Source organism: Oryctolagus cuniculus, chromosome 15 (assembly GCF_051225735.1).
Source record: "Oryctolagus cuniculus isolate XC-2025 breed Fujian yellow rabbit chromosome 15, ASM5122573v1, whole genome shotgun sequence".
Classification (NCBI taxonomy): Eukaryota; Metazoa; Chordata; class Mammalia; order Lagomorpha; family Leporidae; genus Oryctolagus; species Oryctolagus cuniculus.
Window position 1 is genome coordinate 33,357,534 of NC_142881.1, and position 21,132 is coordinate 33,378,665.

At 51.9% G+C, this 21,132-nt stretch overlaps 1 protein-coding gene across 2 annotated transcripts in view; it reads left to right on the forward strand.

Annotated features, from left to right (window-relative positions):
• The window catches only part of BLNK (B cell linker), a 102,481-nt gene that overhangs the window by 48,663 nt on the left and 32,686 nt on the right, over positions 1–21,132 (forward strand). For both annotated transcript variants that reach the window (XM_089314648.1, XM_051823460.3), the window contains exons 2-5: positions 2,918–2,983; positions 6,005–6,054; positions 16,374–16,414; positions 18,770–18,926. In XM_089314648.1, the coding sequence (XP_089170774.1) occupies positions 2,918–2,983; positions 6,005–6,054; positions 16,374–16,414; positions 18,770–18,926 (314 nt within the window). The remainder of the gene's footprint in view (positions 1–2,917; positions 2,984–6,004; positions 6,055–16,373; positions 16,415–18,769; positions 18,927–21,132) is intronic.

Sequence of the window (21,132 nt, forward strand, 5' to 3'; positions counted from 1 at the left end):
TGCATTCTTGGCCAGAGAACTTTCCCTGGGCCGTGTGCAAAGATCTCCAGTCTGATAACACTGCCTTGTGATTCTGATGTACAGCCAGAGTCAAGACTGCTTCTCTAAGCTAACTGTCCTTCCTGGAAGATGTGTAGCAGCTGCTCGTCGATGTAGGGTCTTAACTTCAATCCAGAAAATGCTGGTTGAAGAAGGTTTGACTTTATGTGTTTGACTCTTGGCTTTGGAGACCCTGCCATGGTTCCAGGCTGCCAGGGAACGGAAGACTGGCAGACAAGAAGCACCTCTATGCCCAACTTGTGAAAGCCTGGCCAGCAGCAAGCACGCGGATTCCTCCGCTCTTTCCCCCTGTTGAAAGTGGCCATCCTACCATTGACTAAAACTCCTGTTAGCCTGTGTGTGCCCTTTCCCAGCAGGAGGGTGTGGGCAGGTGTGGCCTCTCCTATGGATAAAGAGGAAGATTTGTCCTTGGTGAGACTTCAGGCAATTGTGGACGGGTGGGAGAGACTCCGCAGGCTGGCCAGTCTTCTCTTTCGCTCTTTGAAATTAAGCCCGGCCTGGCAGTTGATAAACCTGTCCTGGTCCTTTGAAAAATGGTTCTCAACCTTCCAGTCCTGGGAAGTCTGTTCAAATGCAGGTTGCTGGGATTTTCGTTCCATTGGTGGGCTTGGTGGGGGTCCAGCGGTCTGAATTTCTGCATATTCAGGTTCTCCTTAGATTATGCTCTACAAACCGCTGGTTTGGATGGTGATCTGCTGAAGGCCTAGGAGGAGACCTGAGGCCGTCCGCTGTCCGCCGCCTCCAGGCTCCCGGAAGCCAGGCATTCACAGCACTTGTTTCTCCTGCTCCGGTCTTCCTTCTCCCTCCCTCAAGTTCAGGGGTCTCCGTACCTCACAACTCCTGTCACTCATACCCACCTGTCAGGGTTTCTGCGTTTAAAAGCCCCTTCCAGTGCCGAGGGAGGAAAGGTGTAGAGAAAGCCCAAGGGCGGTGCTCACTTCGGAACATGTTCAAGATCTCCGGGGTGGGAGAGGCAGATTCCCAAGTGTCAAGGATGATCTGTCCTAATTGCGCCTTCTGCCCTGAAGCTAAACATGCAAAGGCTGGTCCAGTAATGTTAACAGGGGGCTGGAATTAAGAAAAACTTTTCTTTTTTTACTCTCAAATTTTGATAGAATTTGTATTCAAGGCTCTCGCATTACAGTGTCATACCAGGTAGTTTCACTCCCCGAGAAAATCCTCCACGGGCCACCTGTTCATCGCTCTGTCCCTCCTGCCACACCTATGGAAGCCTCTTATCTTGTTACTGTCTGTAGTTTTCTTTCCCAGAATGTCCTATAGCTGGGATCATACAATATGTAGCCTTTGGGGATTGGTTTCTTTCATTGAGCATATAGTTACATTTTTAATCAGAAATAAAGTTAAAAGCTTCACAACCAATGTGATCAGCCACTAAACTTGCCTGTGACTCCAAAACAATGAAGAACAACGGTCACTATTTGTTGCCATTGAAATTCCAGAACCCTGTGCCACTCTGAGCAGATTTCCCACCCCTGGGACTCCGGGCATGCTGGGGGCTGCTTCAGGATCCCTGGCTCCACCCTGGTTCTTGTTTGCCTCCAGATCCGTGGCAGAGCCTTCCTGGGCCACTTCCCCCTATTGGGGTACAGGTGGCATCCTCCACGCTCCATCCGGATTTCCTGGGCTTCTTCCACCTTTGGCCACAGACCCCTCCCTTGCTCCCCACAGTCCGAACAGAGACTGCTGAATGTATGAGACTTACTTGGGGACAGGAAGTACAACACAGAAAATGATTTATATTTGCTACAAGATGAGGCTACACCTCCAGGTTCCCCTGCTTTTCCCTCAGCTGTAGAGCATTCCCTCCGCACTACACAAAGTACTTCTAGAAGTCTCCCTGTACGAGGGACCAACAACCAGGAGGCCCAGGAAGACCAGAAATGGCACAGTACAAGCTTAAGGCCTGCCTGCAACATCTTCATTTTCCTCATGTCTTGTTTCTAGACAGGAGCCTTCGCAGGATGAATGACAGCGAGGAAAGACTGTCATCGGCCCACAGAGATGTGGTGGTGTCTGAGTGCCAATACCACCTCATCCTGTGTTAGACAGCCGTAGAGCAACAAGCTAGGAATTGTAGGGTGGCCCAGCAGTGGCTCTCTGCTCCAAGCGAGGTCCAATTCCTTTCGCTTTGTTTTGCAATGTAAGATGCATATTCATATCCCTTCATCTCAACTTTTACAAACCATGACTCAAAAAGAAAGCTCAGGACTATTAAAAAACAATCACCATCCATAGATACAAGGTAGTCTAAATTCACACAAGGAAAAGTCGAGAGCTCCTGGAAGAAGCAACAGTCCAGTAAAGCACATACCCAGATTATATTACCAAGCTGATAACTCAGCTTTTTTTTTTCCCCTAAAACTTGGCACTTGGGTTAATGAAACTTTAGCTTTTCCCAAGAGGGTATGTCTTTGCTTTACTTGAGCATAACTAAAGGCTCACAGTGGGAAAAGGTCTGTCACAGAGAGCTCAAAGGGTGTTCTCCTGACCAGAGAGGGTCAGCAACACCTGGGAACTTGATAGAAATGCAAATTCTCTGACCCCCACCCCAGACTGAGCCAATCAGATGTGCAGGAGGTGGGGCCCAGGCAGCTGTGTGCCAATAGCCTGCTAGGTTCTCCCACTTAACTGCCAGGAATCACCTGGCAGGCTGCTGGCCCACAGCTGTGGCCATCTGGGGGCGTAAACCAGCAGATGAGAGCTCACGCTCTCTCTCCCCCCCACCCCTTTCCCCTTCTCCTCAACTCTCTTAACTCTGCCTCTCAAATAATAAAATGATTCCTTAAAAAACTCAACCTAGTTATTAATATTGCATGTTTATTTTTGTTTCTTACAGGCAGCTTCAGAAGATGGTCCATGACATTAAGAACAATGAAGGTGGAATAATGAACAAAATTAAAAAGTAAGTTAGGCTGCATTTACATACATACTTATACAAAATAAGCCAGCCTGTGCTAAGTGGAAGAACACTACATTCTCTGTTACCCAAGTGAGGAGCTGCAACCTGTTTGGCAGGTAACCCCGTTTTACCAGGGCTGGACTACACGGTGTTGAGGCCCACTTTCTGGAAGCATGGCAAGTGAGGGTGGTGGTATTCAGGGAATTTGCTCTTCCTTCTCCCTGCAGGAAAGGTGAGCTATGCCCAGTCAATGTGCCTCACAAATGGCAAGACAGGAAAATCAGCTCTAGCCTTTTAGCTAAGGGCCACCGCGGCAGGCTTAGAGCAATCCAAATGAGGTTACAAGACACACCCTAGCTTTAGGGTGCCATGTGTGTTTTCCCTTTTTTGATTCTACTTTTTCCAATGGTTGCCTTAAAGTAGTGTTTTCAGTTGGCACTCAGGGAAAGCTGACGCCCAGATCGGCCTGCGTGCTCCCAAACTGCAGCCCACGGACAGGCGCACTTACAGCAGCCATGCCGTTCAATGTCTTATGACAGCTGCTTTTTGCAACACCTCGCCTATTGACCCAAAGACTTCTACTTACCCAAAGACATCTACTTGACAAACTACATTTCTTCTCAGCCCAGAAACGATGGCCACCACACCCACACACTGGTGAGCTCACGGACCCTTAGGTTCAGAGTGCCCTGTGGTTAAACTCTCCCTCGGGGTCAGGCAGCAGTGCACCCTCGGAAGGAGGAAGCACCATCAAACACAGATTCCCCAGCGCCAGTGACCAGTGACAGACTTCACACTGGTCCATGGCCGCGTGAGGAAAGAACGGCCTACAAATGTGAGGGGCTGATCCCGAATTGTGCGTGAAAGACCCCACTCTGACAGGTTTCCCGGGCGTGCTGCCTTCCTTGGAGCCCTCTTCCTGATGCTGCGGCAGGTTTCTGACTTAAATAAATCTTGTTTTTCTTACAAAAAAAAAAGTGTTAGGGGTTGGTATATGACCGCCCACAACGAACTTTACTCCTGGCCTGTGTTCAGTCCTTTCTTGAGTTCTGGTCTTTATTCTGAGATGAGAACCGTACACGTGGGGGTGTCAAAGTCAGCGTTCCTTCTTTTATGAAGTGATGATAAAATTGGCTATCACTTGGTTTGTGGTTTTTGAAACTTCACTGCTCCATGAACCAACCAGGGCACCAGGCCATTCTGGTATTGCTTTTCTTCCATACAACATTTTGGAAAGTAAAAAAAGTCTCATGGTCTGAGGCCATCATTGTCAGTCCAGTGATAACATTGTCCTAGCACACTCTGCTGACTTGTAATCAAAGTTGTGAACTGATAGGAGAATTTATGGGGGTGGAAAATGGAATTTCTACGTAAATATAGATATTGTTATTTTTGCAAAATTACAATTCTGGTTTAAGGTTTGCAAAGTTTGTATGTGTGCATGCACATGCATGCATTTAATGAATCACGAATTTCTGTATTTTTTTCAAGAAATAAATGAGTTTTATATATAATAATCACCCTATATACCACTTCTATATAAGAGTATATTTTTATAAATAGAATATAATAAAAATATTTTTATAAATAAAATGCTGGATATGTTTTAAATGAAATATATATTTTAAATTTCAGTAAGCAAATATTGAAAAAAATGATCCATTTATTTAAAAGAGTTACAGAGAGAGAGGGAGAGACAGAAATCTTCCATCTGCTGGTTCACTCCCCAGATGGCCGCAATGGCCATGGCTGGGCAAGGTGGAAACCAAGAGCTTCTTACAGGTCTCCCATGTGGGTTGCAGGATCCCAGGCATTTGGGCCATCTTCTGCTTTTCCGAGGCCACCAGCAGGGAGCTGGACTGAAAGTGGAGCTTCAGGGCTGGTGCTGTGGTGTAGCAAGTAAAGCCGCCGCCTGCAGTGCCGGCATCCCATATGGATGCCGGTCAGAGTCCCAGCTGCTCCACTTCCGATCCAGCTCTCGGCTGTGGCCTGGGAAAGCAGTGGAGGATGGCCCAAGTCCTTGGGCCCCTGCATGGGAGACCTGGAAAAACCTCCTGGCTCCTGGCTTTGGATTAGTGCAGCTTCCACTTGGGGAGTGAACCAGCGGATGGAAGACCTCTCTCTCTCTCTTTGCCTCTCTGTAACTCTGCCTTTCAAATAAATAAATAAATGTTAAGAAAAAAAAAAAAGTGGAGCATCCAGGACACAAACTGGTACCCATATGGGATGCTGGAGTTGAAGGTGGTGGCTTTACTGGCTATGCCACAGCACCAGCTCCACAAATAATTCTAAAATGGGTAATTATTATTAAAAATAATTTACTACAAGAGTATAAATAATTTACTATATACTTTTCTCATTCAAATAATGGAAAGGGAGATGTTGTCGGAATGTATAAAAAGCCTAAAATTGGGGTACTTTTTTTAAAATGTAATTTTAAATTTCCACTTTAAATGAACAGAGAAGGATTGTGACTACCAAGCACATTTTATATGTGAATAAAGATACCGAAGTAATTTTGAGAGTGTTGGAAAGAGTTCAACGTCTAAATAAGCTAAATATCACAATCTCCAATCTTGAGACACTCACTGCTCACTTATTTGGCATTTTTAAAGATGGTACAAAAATAATTTCCACCCAACTTACAACTAAAGTGCTTATGGTACCTACTTTTTGTCCTGTTAATTAAAGTGTTTGTAAGCCATTGAAGTGTAATTCATCTTCTTCCCTTGCCAAGCCAACAGTGCTTGTCTTTCTTGAACCTCTGAACTGATATGCAGACCTCTTTACTACCCAGCTTCACCTTCGTCAGTCGTAGCCAACCTGGTGCACTGGGGAGATGGGGAGAGATGGGAGACATCTGTGGCTTCGCTGCCTTTACAGTATATTCAGTCTTTCAGCGTGATGGGCCTGAAGCAAGCCACTGTTAGTTGTATGTTTCTATCCCCATATTGGCTTATACTATGGTCCTTGACAACAGCTGCCCTACCCACTCACCCTTGGTCTGATGGTTGTTGTCCACAGGCTGAAAGTCAAAGCACCTCCAAGCGTTCCTCGGAGGGACTACGCTTCAGGTAAGACCGTTTCTAAGACACTTGACTAAGTGAGTGTTCATATGCTCATGCACGCCCACATTCATGGAAATGGAAGGAAGTTCTACTTATCTGGAAACAAAGCACCTACCCTGATTTCAGAAATGACCGAATCTATCAGGCATTTGATACAGGAGAGATGTAGTACTTTAACCATTCATACATCAGTCTACCCGCCTGTTTATCAAATGTTTATGAGACGTCTTCCCTGTACTAGGCAAATAGAAGGTATTAAGTAGAAATACAGTGCTAAGAAAGTCTGATAAAGTTTCATCCACATCCACCCATGGAGGCTAAAGTAGATAAGGAGGATAAGCAATCACCACTCAGTGTGATGGGCAGCGTGGAGTTCCAGGCAAGTGTGTACCAGCAGGACCTTATCTAACCAGAGGGGACGGTTGTGGGGGAGAGAGAGAAGGGAGAGCCTCCTCCATAAGAAGCTATTTTAATGGAAGGGGCTAGGGAAAGAAACTCTTGATGGGACGCGATTACTCAGTCCTCTGCAAGGTTAGCCCACAACCCTATTCCAATTACGATCAGTATTGGAGAGGGAGAGGGATCAGTCTTGAGATTGGGAGTGTTTGGGGCAGTGATGACAAAGTAAAATACACGACAGTTTCCTTTTGTAGAACAGATATGGGAGGATAGGTCTTCAGTCAATTTTGGCAGCATTAAGTGTAATACAGACAGATCTACACAGCCCTCAGTGAAAGCCACAGTGTAGCCACAGGGCTACAGATGCTGATGATTCTTGGTCTACAGGGTGACAACTAAAATCAAATCATAACCTTCAGAGATGGTTACTGTTCAAGATAGCAGTACAGTGGTTGAGTCCCTCCTGGGCACGGATGGATCCTGTCACACTGAGAAATGCTAACCATCATACCGAAGTCTGCTCACTGATCTGTTGGATCACTTTCTATAACACACTAGGTCAAGAAGCATTTATTGACCTTGACCTCACCCTACAACAAGTCTAGACAGTGATCAGGGGATGCCTGAGCAGTTTGGAACTAAAATAGAGGAACCCCACCCTGGGCTTTAAAATCTACCTAATCAATAAATCAAAGAAGCTGCTTAGTTAAGTGAAACAGATGCATGTTTACCTCCAGATTCTAGAGAGAGGGAGAGAGAGAAAGCCGACTAACCTGCTAAGCAGCTAAATGACTTTAATGGGAAAATTATGGCATCATGGAGTCTTGGGTTTAAAAGGATCCCCAGGGGCTGGCATTGTGGCACAGTAAGTTAAGCTGCCACTTAGGACACTGGCATCCCATGTTGAAGTGTAGGTTTGAGCCCTAGATGCTCCTCTTCCTATCTAGCTTCCTTCTGATTCCCAGGCAGTGGAGGGTGGCCCCTGCCATGCATACAGGAGACCTGGATGGAGTCCAGGTTCCTGGCATCAGCCTGGCCCAGCTCTGGCTGCTATGGCCTGTGGGGAGCAATCCGGACTGGACTAAGTTACTGAAATTAAGACTTATTCTATGCATCTGCTCTCCCACAACATGGCGTTGGGAGAGAAGTAAACAGCTTCCGCACAGCTGCCTCCAGTTCAACTAATAAACTGTAGGACTTGCTCCTGATTGGAGAGCAGCGTACTCGGCGTGTGGGCAGCCGAGTTGGGATTGGCGGAGGAGGACTATAAAGGAGGAGAGAGACGGCATGCACCGGGAACATCTATGGGGAACATCTAAGGGAACCCGTGCAGCCCCCGAGAAAGCCGGCCGGCGGTGTGCCGCTCCCCTGCGGAAGTGGGGAATGCGGCCAGGGGGAACTGCCCTTCCACGGAGGTGGAAGGGATAGTAGCCAACCCGGGAAGAACCAGCAGCAAACCCGGGGAGGGCCGAGCAGACGAAAGAACAGCGCAGGGTCCTGTGTCGTTCCTCCACGAAGAGGGGGAGCGACATAATGGTGCCGTGACTCGGATATGAAGCCTAGGCAGGGTTTAGTGTCGTTCCCCCATGAAGACGGGGAGCGACAATGGCCATCTGAGGAGTGAACCAGCAAATAGATCTCTCCTCTCCTCTCCTCTCCTCTCCTCACTTCTCCTCTCCTCACTTCTCCTCTCCTTTTCCTCTCCTCCCCCTCCTCTCTCTCTCTCCCTTTCAAATAAGTAAAGAATGAAAGGGTTTTCTGAGGTTATACAGTGCAGACTCCCATCTAAGACTTAAACCCTACCCCCCACCATGTAACCCTGGAAAAGAGGTCCAGTTTTTGCTTGGGTACCCCCCTGGGCTGGCCCCCCAAGTCTGCCTGGTCCAGTGAGGGACAGGCAGCCCTGGCTGGATACAGATGCCGTCCATTTCCTTGTGGTTTTCTGGATTTACCATCTCGATTCACAAACTACAAGTCTTTAAATCTTTTTTTCTAAAAAAAAAATTTAATAATTTATTGGAAGGCAGAGTTACAGAGAGGCAGAGGCAGAGAAAGAGAAATCTTATGGTTCACTCCTCAAATGGCCACAATAGCCAGAGTTGGGCCTATCTAAAGCCAGGAGCCAGGAACTTCTTCCAGATCTCCCATGCTGGTGCAGGGGCCCAAGCACTTGGGCCATCTTCCACTGCTTCCCCAGGCCATAGCAGAGAGCTGGATCGGAAGTGGAACAGCTGGGACTCCAACCTGCGCCCATATGGGATGCCGGCACTGCAGGTGGAGTCTTTACGGGCTATGCCACAGCGCCAGCCCCACGTCTTTAAATCTTAAGGAAAGTAGAATCAGAGCTGCCATTTGCGTGGTTCCTGGTCTAGAATAAACGTCTCCTGGTGCTTCGGCTCCTCCACAGGGTCTTTGATCCATCAGCCAGCATTTCAGGAGTGTGTCCTACGAGCTCCTCACGGTGCTGCCTACAGAGTGGGGAGCACAGTGTGGTCACTGGCCTTGAGGCATCTCACGATGGGGGAGGGGTCAGGTCGCAAACAAGACTGCAGACAGGGGCATGTGTTGCACCACGCAGGGTCGCTGCTGTCAGGACAGTGGCAGAGTGCCCTGCTTGGAGTCAGTGCTGGGTGGAGGACAACTTGGGTGGTCAGCGAAGGTCTCTAGGAGGGGATTTTTCATTACGGTCCTAGGAGATGAATGTGCAGGAACACTTGTCATTTTATGGCGTCTCCGACGGCATCAGGAGTGCTGGAGTGCTGATGGTAAATGCTGGGAACTCAGTCGGTTCTTGGAAGCCTGAGTGGAGCCGTGTGTTGCAGTCCGGGACGGACATCTCCCCTGGTTGTCCCTTCCTCCTCAGGAGTCTGCTTGTCCATCCCCTCACCCAGCGGCCCTCCTTTTCCTTGAATTTCTCCTTGGGTGAGCGGCAGATAGCAGCCATCAGTTCTTGGTGCCTTTGGCTGACCCACATGTTTAGGGATCCTTCTTGGTTCCTCCTCTTGCCTCACCCTCTACAAAAAAAAGATTTCATACATGAGTCCTGAGGTTCTGTCTCTTAAGTGTCTTCCAAATGTTTCTATTCCCTCTTCTACTCCTATTGCTGCAGCCAAGACTCTCCCCACCCCCACCTCACCATTGCTTGCTTGTCCTGGCACAGAAGACTGAATCTAAGTCGTCTCCTCGATTCCTAACTCCTTGTGGTCCTCTCAACCTCCACCTGAAAACTGTTATAAAATGAAATTCTCCTCATGTCACACTTTCCTCTAAATCTTCACCGTTCAACATCACTGACAAGAGGAATTGCAAACCCCTTAGTCTGCATTCAAGGCGCTTCGATGTCCAGCTGCTAACTGGTTGTGCACCCTAGGGTGCTGCACCCTCCTTATCTATGTCATGATCTGTCAGGCCCCCTCCCATGCTAATGCTCAACCAGATCCTTGGAGTCCAGGGCCCTGAGATGAAGTACGTGTCTGAGCATCCCCTGGTTTTTTGGAATTTTTATCTGCCAGACTCCCTGGTGCTCAGCCATGTTTGCTTTCCAGGCTCAGATACCTGCTCTTCCCTGAAACCCTCCAAACAGTCTTGGGGCCGATGCCTTTGTACCTCATCCCCCTCAGAATACAGAAATGGGGCCCAGCTTGGAAGAGTTAAAGTCTCCCAGGCCTTTGCGACCCTGGGTGTGAGCCCCAGCCTGGGGGCATCAGCATCTCCAAAAAGCCTGATAGGCCTGCAGGATTTCAGCCCTTACCCTAGGACCCCTGGACCAGAATTTGCATTTTAATAAGAGTTCCGGGGGATTTGAATATATCTTAAGCAGGGGAAATCTTGCTATAAACCACCATTTCTCTCAGTACTCTTTCTCCTGAATTGAAAGACAAGTGGTTCTCCCTGCCTCTACACCAACAAATCCACTGAAATGCCAGCACTGCTTTGCCAAGAGAGCCTTGCTGACCTGCACCCCCACTCACCCCCCCACCCAATACTGAATCCTGGGAAAGGTGGGCACAACTGCCACTGGTACCACCTGCGCTTAGCAACCTCCCCTGCTGCTCCTGCCCCTCCCCAACTCACCAGCTGCTTCCCCTGAGCCCTGTGGGCCTGTGCAGCTGCATGCCCAGGGCCCCAGCAGCAACTCCTGACCCCAGGGCATCTTCGAGGGCCTCAGAGGCGAGCTGAGTGCTCTCGGGAGGCCCAGGCCTCTTGCCACAGCCCACCTGACTCCCCCAGCACTTCACTCCTGGAAGAAATCCTCTGAGCCTGGAGAGCACAGACCTTCAGAGAGCAAAGGTTGGCAAGGGCCAGTGCTTCCCCAACCCCAAGGCTGGCAGAAGAGTGGCCCTGGTCCCTCTGCTGTTAGCGCGTGGAAGGACAGACAGAGCATAGGCCTGGGTCCCTGCAGGGATGCACAGGGGGCCGGGGTGGGGGCCTGCTGGCCTCAGTCAGACCCAGCAGTCCTGCCTGCCCTCATCCCCGAGGAGGCAACACAGCCAACAGGGACCTCAGGGCTGGCTGAGCGGAGCCAGCTACCGCCAAGCAGCCGGCATGCCGCGGGAGGGGAGATGTCCGCCGCTCCTGGGTCCTCACTCTGCTCCGGACTATCTCATCTCATCATGCCATGAGCGCTATTACATGGAATTAACAGTCTGTTCACAAACAAGGAAACTGCATCCCAGGGACACTGAGGAGAGCCCACCTCAGGTCCCCACTCCTGACAATTTTGCGACACCTCTGACTCAGAAGGCTCCAGAACCCCAGAACCTGCTTCCAGTGCCTGGGCTGTCAGTCAGTCTCCTGCATAGTTAAAGTTCTGGTATCTAGTCCGGGATGGAGGGGAGGGTGGATGAGTTGTGACCCCAGAGCCTGCAGGTCATCACAGTCGCCCTCTGCTCCCTCCATAAACCCCCAAAAGGCCCGACTGAGCAGGGTCTCTCTTCTGGCAAGTTTGGGCCCTGAGATCTGGGGGCCGTGTAGCCTCCCGGGAGGTTCAGCTTCCACTCTTCCTCCTCTGGCCACTGAGGTCAGGCAGGGAGAAGAGCAACGTGATTCTGGTTTTGATTGCTGTTTGAAAGATTCATTTATGTATTTACTTGAAAGACTGACAGAGCTCTTCCATCTGCTGGTTCACTCCACAAATGGCTGCAACAGCCAGGACTGGGCCAGGAGCCTGAAACTCCATCCGGGTCTCCTACATGGGTGTCAGAGGCCCAAGCACTCAGGTCATCTCCCACCACCTTCCCAGGCACATTAGCAGTTTAACCCGCTGCACCATGCCAGTCCAGAGAGCAAAGCAATTCTACGGTGAGGCTGGAGGAGGCAAACTCACTCCCATGGGAAAGACTCTCCCAGGCAAGGCTAGCACATGCACAGATGTTTGCCCCTGGCCCAGTGTCCTCTGTGGAGCCAGCATTTAAGTGACCTTCTGTCTCCCTCTTTCATGCTGTCCCGGCGTCCACCAGTGCAGCTAAGAACAGAGGAAGGAAACTTGGACTCAGGGTATTTTAAAGCTTGGGAAGTCCTGAGAGATGACCCAATTCGAGCTTCTTAGAAGACCCCAGAGGCAGAGTGATTGCCTGTGAGCCCACGGCAAGGTGCCAGCTGACCCAGATCTCTGCCAGTGAACCTGGGAAGGGGCAGATAAGCAGACTTTTGATGTTTAGTGATTAGACTCCAAGCACCTCTCCCAGGCAGCCAGGACCGAGCCTTGTCCCCAGCTACACCCCGCCAACCAGACTGCACCCTCTTCTCCCCCACTGACTCCCCCACAGCCCCTGTGGTTCTGCTTTCTGTTCCTTCCCTGCCTCTGTCCCCACCACCGCAGCTGGCCCACCTTCCTGCTTCCCTCCCCTCTGGGGCCCGCTGCGGTCTTCCTGCTGGTTCCCTGCGTGCCACCACCAGCTCCGTGTGGGGAGAAACTGACCGGGCCAAGGCCCTAGAACAGGATTGGGGCCACGGCCGAGGCTGCGTGTCAGACACGCCAAGGCGCCCCCAGCGTCTGCTCGGAGGTCTCTGTCGCTGCTGGTGACCCAGAAGCAAGAGGCTGGACTCTCTCTCTCTCTCTCTCTCACATACACACACACATATATCCCCTTCACCCTCCAGGCCGGCAGCACAGAGCCCCGCCCCATCCCTCCAGCCAGCCCTTCCCTTTCCCAAGCCTCCCAGATGTTCCGGGCAGCCCCTGGCCCGCCGCACCTGTAGCTGTTTTGTTCCCTGTTCCCCGGTGGAGTCTCGTGACCTCTCAGCACAATGCGTTCAGTCTCTGCGCACCTGCCTCCGGTCTGTCGGTTAAGCTCTGCTTCTGGGACCGACACACAAGCCTCATCTGAGCTGACGGAGGAAGATGCCCTCCTTCCAATTCTGTTCATGCGTCCAGGCCCCAGTGGAGTGCCACCTACACACGAGGCGCAGCCTGAAGCAACCCCTCAGCTCCCATGGAGCACACTTTCCCAGCACCTGGCAATGACCCCAGGTACAGGGAGGGACCTTTCTCAGGAGATGTTCCCGGCCCTGGGTGGTCTTGAGTCCAGTTGTGAACAATGTCCTTTGGCCTCTGAGTCGTTCAGTTCCCTTAAGCAGTGCACAGCTCAGCGAGGCTTCCAGAGCAGACCTTGGACTTTGGAGTCTGTTAGACTGGGGCGGATTCCTGGCTTTGTCCCCTAAACGCTGTGTAAACTTAGAGCAGTTTTGTAACTTCCCGGAGGGGATTCCTGATCCTCCAGTTCTTGGTCAGGAGATAAGAACACCTCCCTGTGGGCTGTTCCCGGATGAGTGGTACCAGCCTGCACTTCTGGGCCCTTGCTCCGCTCAGCACTGTGCAGGTACCCATTCATCTTTGTTCCCTGCAAACCCTGAGATGCTGCAGGCCAGCAACACAATAGAAAGGTCTCAGCTGACAGGGAGGTCTCACCGGGAGCTGTTTGCCAGAAGAGACCACACAAAATGAAACCACCTGGAACCACATTAACTTGAAGTTTTACCCAGAGCTCTAGAGACTTCCTTGGATCTGTTTCTCTGTGGTAGCCCTGCTGTGCGATTGCCCGCTGGCTCAGTAACCTTAACCAAGCACGTAACCTGTGCCAGGCCTGGCTGAGCCCTCCACGGGTGCGCATATCATGTCAGTTGATTCTCACAAAAACACGAGGTGGGCACGCGTCTTAATCTTGTTTCACAGGTGAGGGAAATTAACTTTAAATGCTAATACTGGTCCAACATCAAGTAACTAGTAAAGATCAGAGGTAGGATTTTGAACCCAGGGCTGTGGATTCTAAAAGCACCAGCTTCACTCTTTGGGAGATTCCTTGAGAAACTGGAAAGCCAGCCCGTCCTTTGTGTCTAACACTTTGGATGGTTACACTTTCCAGTCTGGACAATTACCCACAACCTTGTGACTTTAGGGGCATGACATTTAGAGTGGCCCTTGGACCAGAAGATGAGTGGTACTGGGGTTGGGAAAATAACATCTGTCCAAGATAACTCTCCGTCTCTCTGCCTCTGTGTGCCAAGCTGCTGTCCTGGGTTTTACCTGAATGCTCAGGGGAGGGCCGCGCAAGATTTCAGCTGCAGGAGCCAACACAGACAGCCCGGCCTCCAGCCCAGCCCCCACACTCACCAGGTTTTGCAAGCTCTCTTAGGCCTGGTTTCTTTACCTGTAAAACAGAGGTAATGATTGCCCCCATCACATGGAACCATTGTAAGGATAAATAAATAACATTTATAAAGCAGGCTAGCACCCAGCATATGGGAGGTATTCAATAAATGGAATCCATTATTATACTAACTTTCACTCATTTATTAGTTCATACTTTTATTACCGCACAGATAATCAAATGGGCCTCCTTTATGGGACAGAGAGACACAAACAACTTAATCATAGCCTGGGGCAGAACCAAGTGCACGCGACATCAAGGTGCCAGCCACAGCTGAGGGCCCAGAGGACAGGGTGATGGATGATGACAGGAGGGACTGGGGAAGATGGCACGGAGGAGGAGGAAGGACAGGGATATCCATGGGGGAAGAGAATGGGCTGGGACCCGGCATGACTTCAAAAGTGCGTGATGCAGGGAGCAGGGGCCCACTGTCACTGCGCGTGGCGCGGAAGACTGCGACGGGACAGGACGAGGGCAGGGGAGGCATCTGAAGGCGTGGGCACAGAAGCTCAATTTGATTCCATAGGGAGCCATTGATGGTTCTTGAGGAAGGAACAGCCTGAGGCAATGCTCTATTTTAAGGCGACCACTAGAAACAGCAGGATGGATGCACTGAGAGGAAGTTAGTTAGAGGGCTACTGCAGGTGGCTTCCCCAGGAACTGGTCAGGAAGCGGACCCTGACTCACTGAGACAAGGTTCAGCAGATGAGGTTAGCAGGGCAGGCAAGGGTTTTGTGAAGGCTTCACAGGTTTCTGTTTGAGTGGCTGACACAGAAACATCTGCCATCCGGAGGGACGGGCTTGAATTACCCCCAAATTTAAGGTACTGGAAACTCACTCCCCGCCGTGCCGGGGAACCACACTGGGAAGGAGGTCTCTGTGCCTGTTCTTTCCTTGGCACACCCCAGTGATCGCGCCACGCGGCCATTTGGTATCAGTCAACCCAAAGAATAACTTACGAAGAACTCTTTTCTGTTTGTACTGAGCATGACCCACACTCGGCCTGAAGAGTGAGCTTCCTGCTCGGCGTCTGTCATGCTCCCCCAGGACAGAGTCACTGCTACCGCCATCTGAAATGGGGCCGCTCTGACCCTAAGCCCTACCCCTCCGGACCCCATTTCACCCCCACGGCTCCCTCACTGTGTCTCGTGGCATCCCCCTAGAGCCGGGGGGCAGGGGGCGGGGACTGTGATCTGCAGAAGAGAAGAAGGATCCTGTTGAGCTTCTAGGGGTCTCAGGGCCATCCACTGGGTCCTCTGTGGCAGTGGCGGCTCAGCGGGGTGGGAGGGGAGCTGGGGCCCTCTATGGAACAGTTGTGGCAGCCACTGCGCCTGGTGGGCCTGTGTCTGTTGACCCTGCCCAGCACCGCGAATCCCTCTCAAGCTCGAAGCTCAGTGGCATGACGGGATAGATGGATAGATGCTGAGCTTCCGCTCTGTAAGAGCCCACAGGGAGAAGGGATCTGCTGTTCCCCTGGCTCTCCAATGCAGGCCTGTTTTACTCATTAAGCTCATCACACCCACTTTTGGTATCCCCTTCAGGGCCCAGGACAGGGCCCCCCCGCCCGGAGCTCAGCAAGGCAGCCCAGGGCTGGGGCTCGGAGTGTGCACTCCGAAGTCCAGCTGCCGGGTCAACGCCTGGCGCTGCCATTGACTCCCCGGCCACAGGCGTGTGACTCATCTGCTGTAGGCCTGCTTCCTCCAAGGCTTTTTGAGAAGTAAACGAGCGCGAAGCTCTGATCCGATTGCCTGGCAAGTGGGAAAGCACTAAAGAAAAGAATTTCCTCGCCAAGAAGATCAAAGCCGGAGCCAGAGAGAATCCCAGGAGGTTTCCTCTCATTTTATAGACCTGGAAACAGGGCCCGCGGATTGGGGGTGGGGGGTGGGGGGTCCTTGCTCACATGGAATTCAGATCTCTCTGACTCCCTGTTCAGTGCTCCTCCTGCTACATATAGATCCATGTGCAGACCCACATAGAAGAAGTCACGTGACAAGCAGCATCTGCTGGGCTACTGTCCAGCACCAGAGATGTCCCTGGACATGGGTCGGATGCCCTACCACTTACCCCACGGGGCCTCACACTTTGAGGATTCATTAGAAAAAAAAGGGAGAGGGGAGTCAAAAGGGAATGAACACGTAACTGTAAACATTGTTCAAGGCCAAGGAAATGGCACCAGGAGGCCCAAAGGAAGGGCGAGCAGGTGCGAGAGTCTGGACAAGCCGGAGGCGGCCCGTGACACTCATGCCTGTTCCTTCTGTTCCCCACCCGCTGTTTCAGAGAGCCCTGCCGACGAAGAGGAGCAGTGGTCGGACGACTTCGTAAGTACTTGCTCGTAGAGCCTGGAGGGGGCCCAGGCCCCCATGGGAGACCTTTTTAACAGCTTGGTTCTGGGTTATGTGCCGGTTGCCAACGGCACATCGCAGGCAAGACAGAGAGGGCTGGACTGAGAGGCCCCGAGTCACAGTGGCTGACTAGGCCAGCGCTTGCTGGGTGCCAGGCTAAGAGCGTCACATGCATGACGACACTCGGTCCTCACCATGCCCCCTGAGGGAGGTAATCTTAGTGCTGGGATCCAGGGAGATGTGGGCATGTGTGGTGAGTACCTCTGCCCTCACTTCCCCATCACTGCCCGGCCCCTGCCTGGAGCCCTTCCAGAGACACCGCCTGGCACATCAGGGGCCTTCCAGGAACCAGGCCTGGAAAGTTAGCCAACTTGCAGCTCCAAAATCCAAACCCAGGCCTTCAGATCTCCGAACCAGGCTCTCAGCATTAGGAGAACATTGGGATAGCCCTGGAGGCCCCAGAGGGAGCCAGATGGACCTGGACACAATGACCTGGACACAATGACAGAGGGTATCAGAAGGAACTGTGCAGGGTCCCTGCAGCCACTTCTCTCTTGGGATGAGCCTTGTAGCGGCAAGACATCCTAAAAACTTTTCTTCACAATGATTACTAAAATTCGCTCCGAATGTTAGCCTGCTTCACTCCATGTTTTAGATCTGGAAGGAATCCAAGGATGCGACCCATGCCCATTTCACAGATGAGGACACTGAGGCCAAGTGAATGCAATGGCCAGCTCAGTGAGAACCTGGGACTCAGGGCCCGGAAATGAGCCTCAGTTCAGTTCCTGGCTGTGTTCACCACCTGGAGTTTACAGTGTCTTAGGAGACTGCAGTTCCTCTTTTTCTCAACTGTAGAAAAGAAAAAGAAAAATGAGCGTAGGAGGTCTCCTCCCTGATGGTCCCTTGGGCTTGGAGGCCTCCCCTGGGCCCCACAGCCGTTGCCGGGCAGAAGCGCTGCACGTGCGCCCCCTGCTGGCAGAACGCACCGGGCCACTGCAGCCAAGGAAAGGTGCTGGAGGAAAGAAAGAACTGCTGGTGGATAAAAAGAGCACGCTGTGGGGACTGAGAAAACCCCAGTGAAGTCAGTCTGGAAAGGAGGGACTGACCTGCCAGACGACCCAGACCGCAGCTCTGATAAGGACCGAGTGAACTCACTCACCATTGTTCTCGGTCCATCCCTGCTCGCTCAGGGTGAATCCAGCTGTTACAGAAGCCTCTGGGCCTGCCTGGTGAAATCCTGTAATTAAGTCACGAGTGAAAGATCAGCCAAAGGGCAGGCGTCTCGTGCATCCACTGGGAAGTCACGTGGATCACACGTGACTAAGAGGGGCCCCCTCTTAGGTCCTGGGTCAAATATTTCCTCCACAGTAATGTGGCACCAACAGTATATACACCAGCCATTTCTGGAAGACACACGCAAAACCAGTAACTTCACCTGCCTTGGGACAGAGGCCAGAGAGGCTGGGAAGTGGACTGCACCTTAGCTGTTGGGACTCTAGACAATGCCGATGTATTTTAATACAGTCTTTAAAAAAACTGTATTAAAAATAATCAAGGCTGGCACCGTGGCTCACTAGGCTAATCCTCCGCCTGCAGTGCCAGCACACCAGGTTCTAGTCCTGGTCGGGGCGCCGGATTCTGTCCCGGTTGCTCCTCTTCCAGGCTAGCTCTCTGCTGTGGCCCGGGAAGGCAGTGAAGGATGGCCCAAGTGCTTGGGCCCTGCACCCGCATGGGAGACCAGGAGAAGCTCCTGGCTCCTGGCTTCGGCTCAGCGCGGTGCGCCGGCCGCAGTGGCCATTAGAGGGTGAACCGACGGAAAAGGAAGATCTTTCTCTCTGTCTCTCTCTCACTGTCCACTCTGCCTGTAAAAAAAAAAAAAAATCAAAAAGAGAAGGGACTCTGAGTCCATGAAGCCTTTTCTCTGCAGCTTACCAGCTCTGCTTAAAAAATGGAACACACAATCTTATCCCCTCAAATACGTATCTGTGTATCCCTGTGCGCCCCTCCCCTCCCAGCACGCCCACTCAACCTCAACCATCAACATTCATGATGGAGAAAGCCTACCGGTTATTTTGCTTTACTGGATCATTTCTCTGTCTTTCAAAAATGGATTTTCTCATCGTCCACTGCAGAGCCCCTGCCCCCTTGGTGTTCAGTAGCTCACATACTCCCCAGCCCAGCCTAGTGCAGTGGGCCAGGCCTTCGGCTCTGCAGGCAGCAAACCAGCCACCTGGCCCTGCAAAGTGTGCCTCTCCTGGCCTGGGGAACAGCCCCGACCCCCGGAGTCTGCAGCATGGACCGGGCTGCTGAGTGCGGTATCTGCATTTGCAGGACAGTGACTACGAGAACCCGGATGAGCACTCGGACTCGGAGATGTACGTGATGCCCGCCGAGGAAAACGGGGACGACAGCTACGAGCCGCCCCCTGCCGAGCAAGAGGCCAGGACGGTTCACCCAGCCCTGCCCTTCACCAGGGGCGATTACATAGGTGAGGCCACGCCCAGAGCGGGGCAGGGTGGGCTGAGGGCACAGAGGTTATCTGGGCTCCCACTCAGAGCTGGGCGCGCCCAAGCTGTGTATCTTTTCCTTTCCCCTCTCCTAAAAGCAGTGATGTTGGAAACAGGCAAAAGTAGATGAATGGAGCATACCTGGGGATTGCTCCTCGCCCTCCCCACTCCGTGGTCCTGCGGGAAACCTGCCCAGCGATTAGGCCTCACTTCTCTTAAGGCTTCGTGCATACAAGGTTCTGGAATTTCTCTTAAGAAGTCCTTAAAGAACTACAGTGTCCTTCAAGGATCCCAGGGTCGGCTGAAACCACCCCTCCCACTCTTCTCCCGCCCCAGGCCGAGTCTGCACTGTGGGTTCTTACCAGGGGCTGGGGGATGGGAGTGAGGGGAAGGTTCTAAGCCTCGAATTAACTTCATAAGTTAAGTGGACAGAGATTGGCCCTGGACTCAAGGGCTAAGTGTGCCTTCTTACGTCCATCAAAAAGCAGCTTGCGTTCCAGTCAGCAGGTGTGACAAGGAAGTGTGGGCCTTCGGGTCACTGTGACACTGGCATCTGCAGGGGGTGTTCCCACCTGGGAATGCCTCACTGCCATTTGCAGCCTCCTTGCAGGGCACGGGGTGTCTCGTTGCTTTGTTCCACCTCCTGTGCTCCTCAACTGTGCTAGCGCTCAGAGGTCGGCAGCAATCAAGACAGGTGACAATGCCAGACTTCCCATAGTTTCCAGTTGAGTGCATTACAGTCATGGCCTCCAGGTAATCTTGCGAAAGAAGGATCCACTCCCACCTCACTAAGGAGGACGTGTACCGGACCAAGGTCTTAAGTGTGGCACAGCTGGGAGGAGAGCTGGGCCTGTCCTCAGCCCTCTGCTCTATGCACTGCCCACCATATTTGGTAAATGACCTTGTTCAGACATTGCAGCAACCCTGGGAAGGAAGTGAAGTGTCAGGCCCACTTCACAGGCCTGCAGTTCAAGAGAGTTACGTGGCTCATCCAAGGGCCCGGTCAATCTCCAAAGCCGTTTTCTGTGGTCTGCTACATCTGATGAGCTGAAATAGTACATTCAAAAACCTAAATAAGCTCCAAGCGCTGCGAATAAAACCAAGAGGCAAAGTGGAAGCCTTCGTGCCCCCTGCCCCATAAAGGCTTCCAAGGAGGCAGCAAGGTTGATGTTAACCACACACCCTCCACAAGGAGGAGCAAGGCCAGGAGCAGCATCAGGAGGGGAGCAGAGTTGAGGGCAGCTGCGTGAAGCTGGTGAGGGTGGGGCTGCCTTAGGAGGAAGCAGCAGGAAGCCAGTGATGCAATACAAAGGCCACCGGGCTGTGCCCATGCAAAGATCTTCCTGTGTGTGCTCAGCCCACAGAACCAGCGAGTACGCTGGATGCTGTCTAAGCCCGCAGAGCATGACGTAGGTGACATTAGTCCTGTTAGGCAGACACCGGCGCCTACTTCCTTCACTGCCATGTTCTAGTCCCCACAATAATGCTATCAAGTGGGTATTTCTGCCCTCAGGTTAAAGCGAGGACTGTGAGTCCCGGGGAGGCTGGATCACTGGCCCAGAAGAACATGGCTTGAGTGTCAAGCAGGGGACAGAAGGCAGACCTGAACCTGATACCCACCGAGGAGGATGGTCCTGGGCCCAGGGGAGTCTCATGGATTCCATGGTTGAGAGGAAATCACTGAGGGACAGGTGGATGGACCCAGATGAGTAACCGGCACCCTGGATACACCTTAAGATAACCTGGGGGCCTTTTAGCCTGTGATGCCAGGTCCCTCCCTGGAAGTTCAAACATAGCAGTTGTGGGATGGGTTCTAACACATAAACAGGATTGAGCATCACTGCCCCCTGGGGTTCACAGAGCAAGGTGAGCCATCCTGGAGCGCCCTTGACCTGCACCCTGCATCTGTCCGCTGGGTGCTGGTGGTGGGCTGTCATCTTGACTGACATCACTCCCCAGGAGTGATGGGGAACATGTTCTCTGGCGTTATCATGAAAGTGTTATAGAAATCCGAGGTGGGAAGACTCCCTTTGTTCAAACAGGCACCAGAGACAGTAAAGAATTGAAGTAGTTTATTTACGCCAGCAGGCTCAGCTGGAATCATTTTCCAAGAACTGAGCGACAGTTCCAAGTTACTTACAATATTTATAGGTTCATCAGCATCCTACCTTAGCTGTTACAGCATTG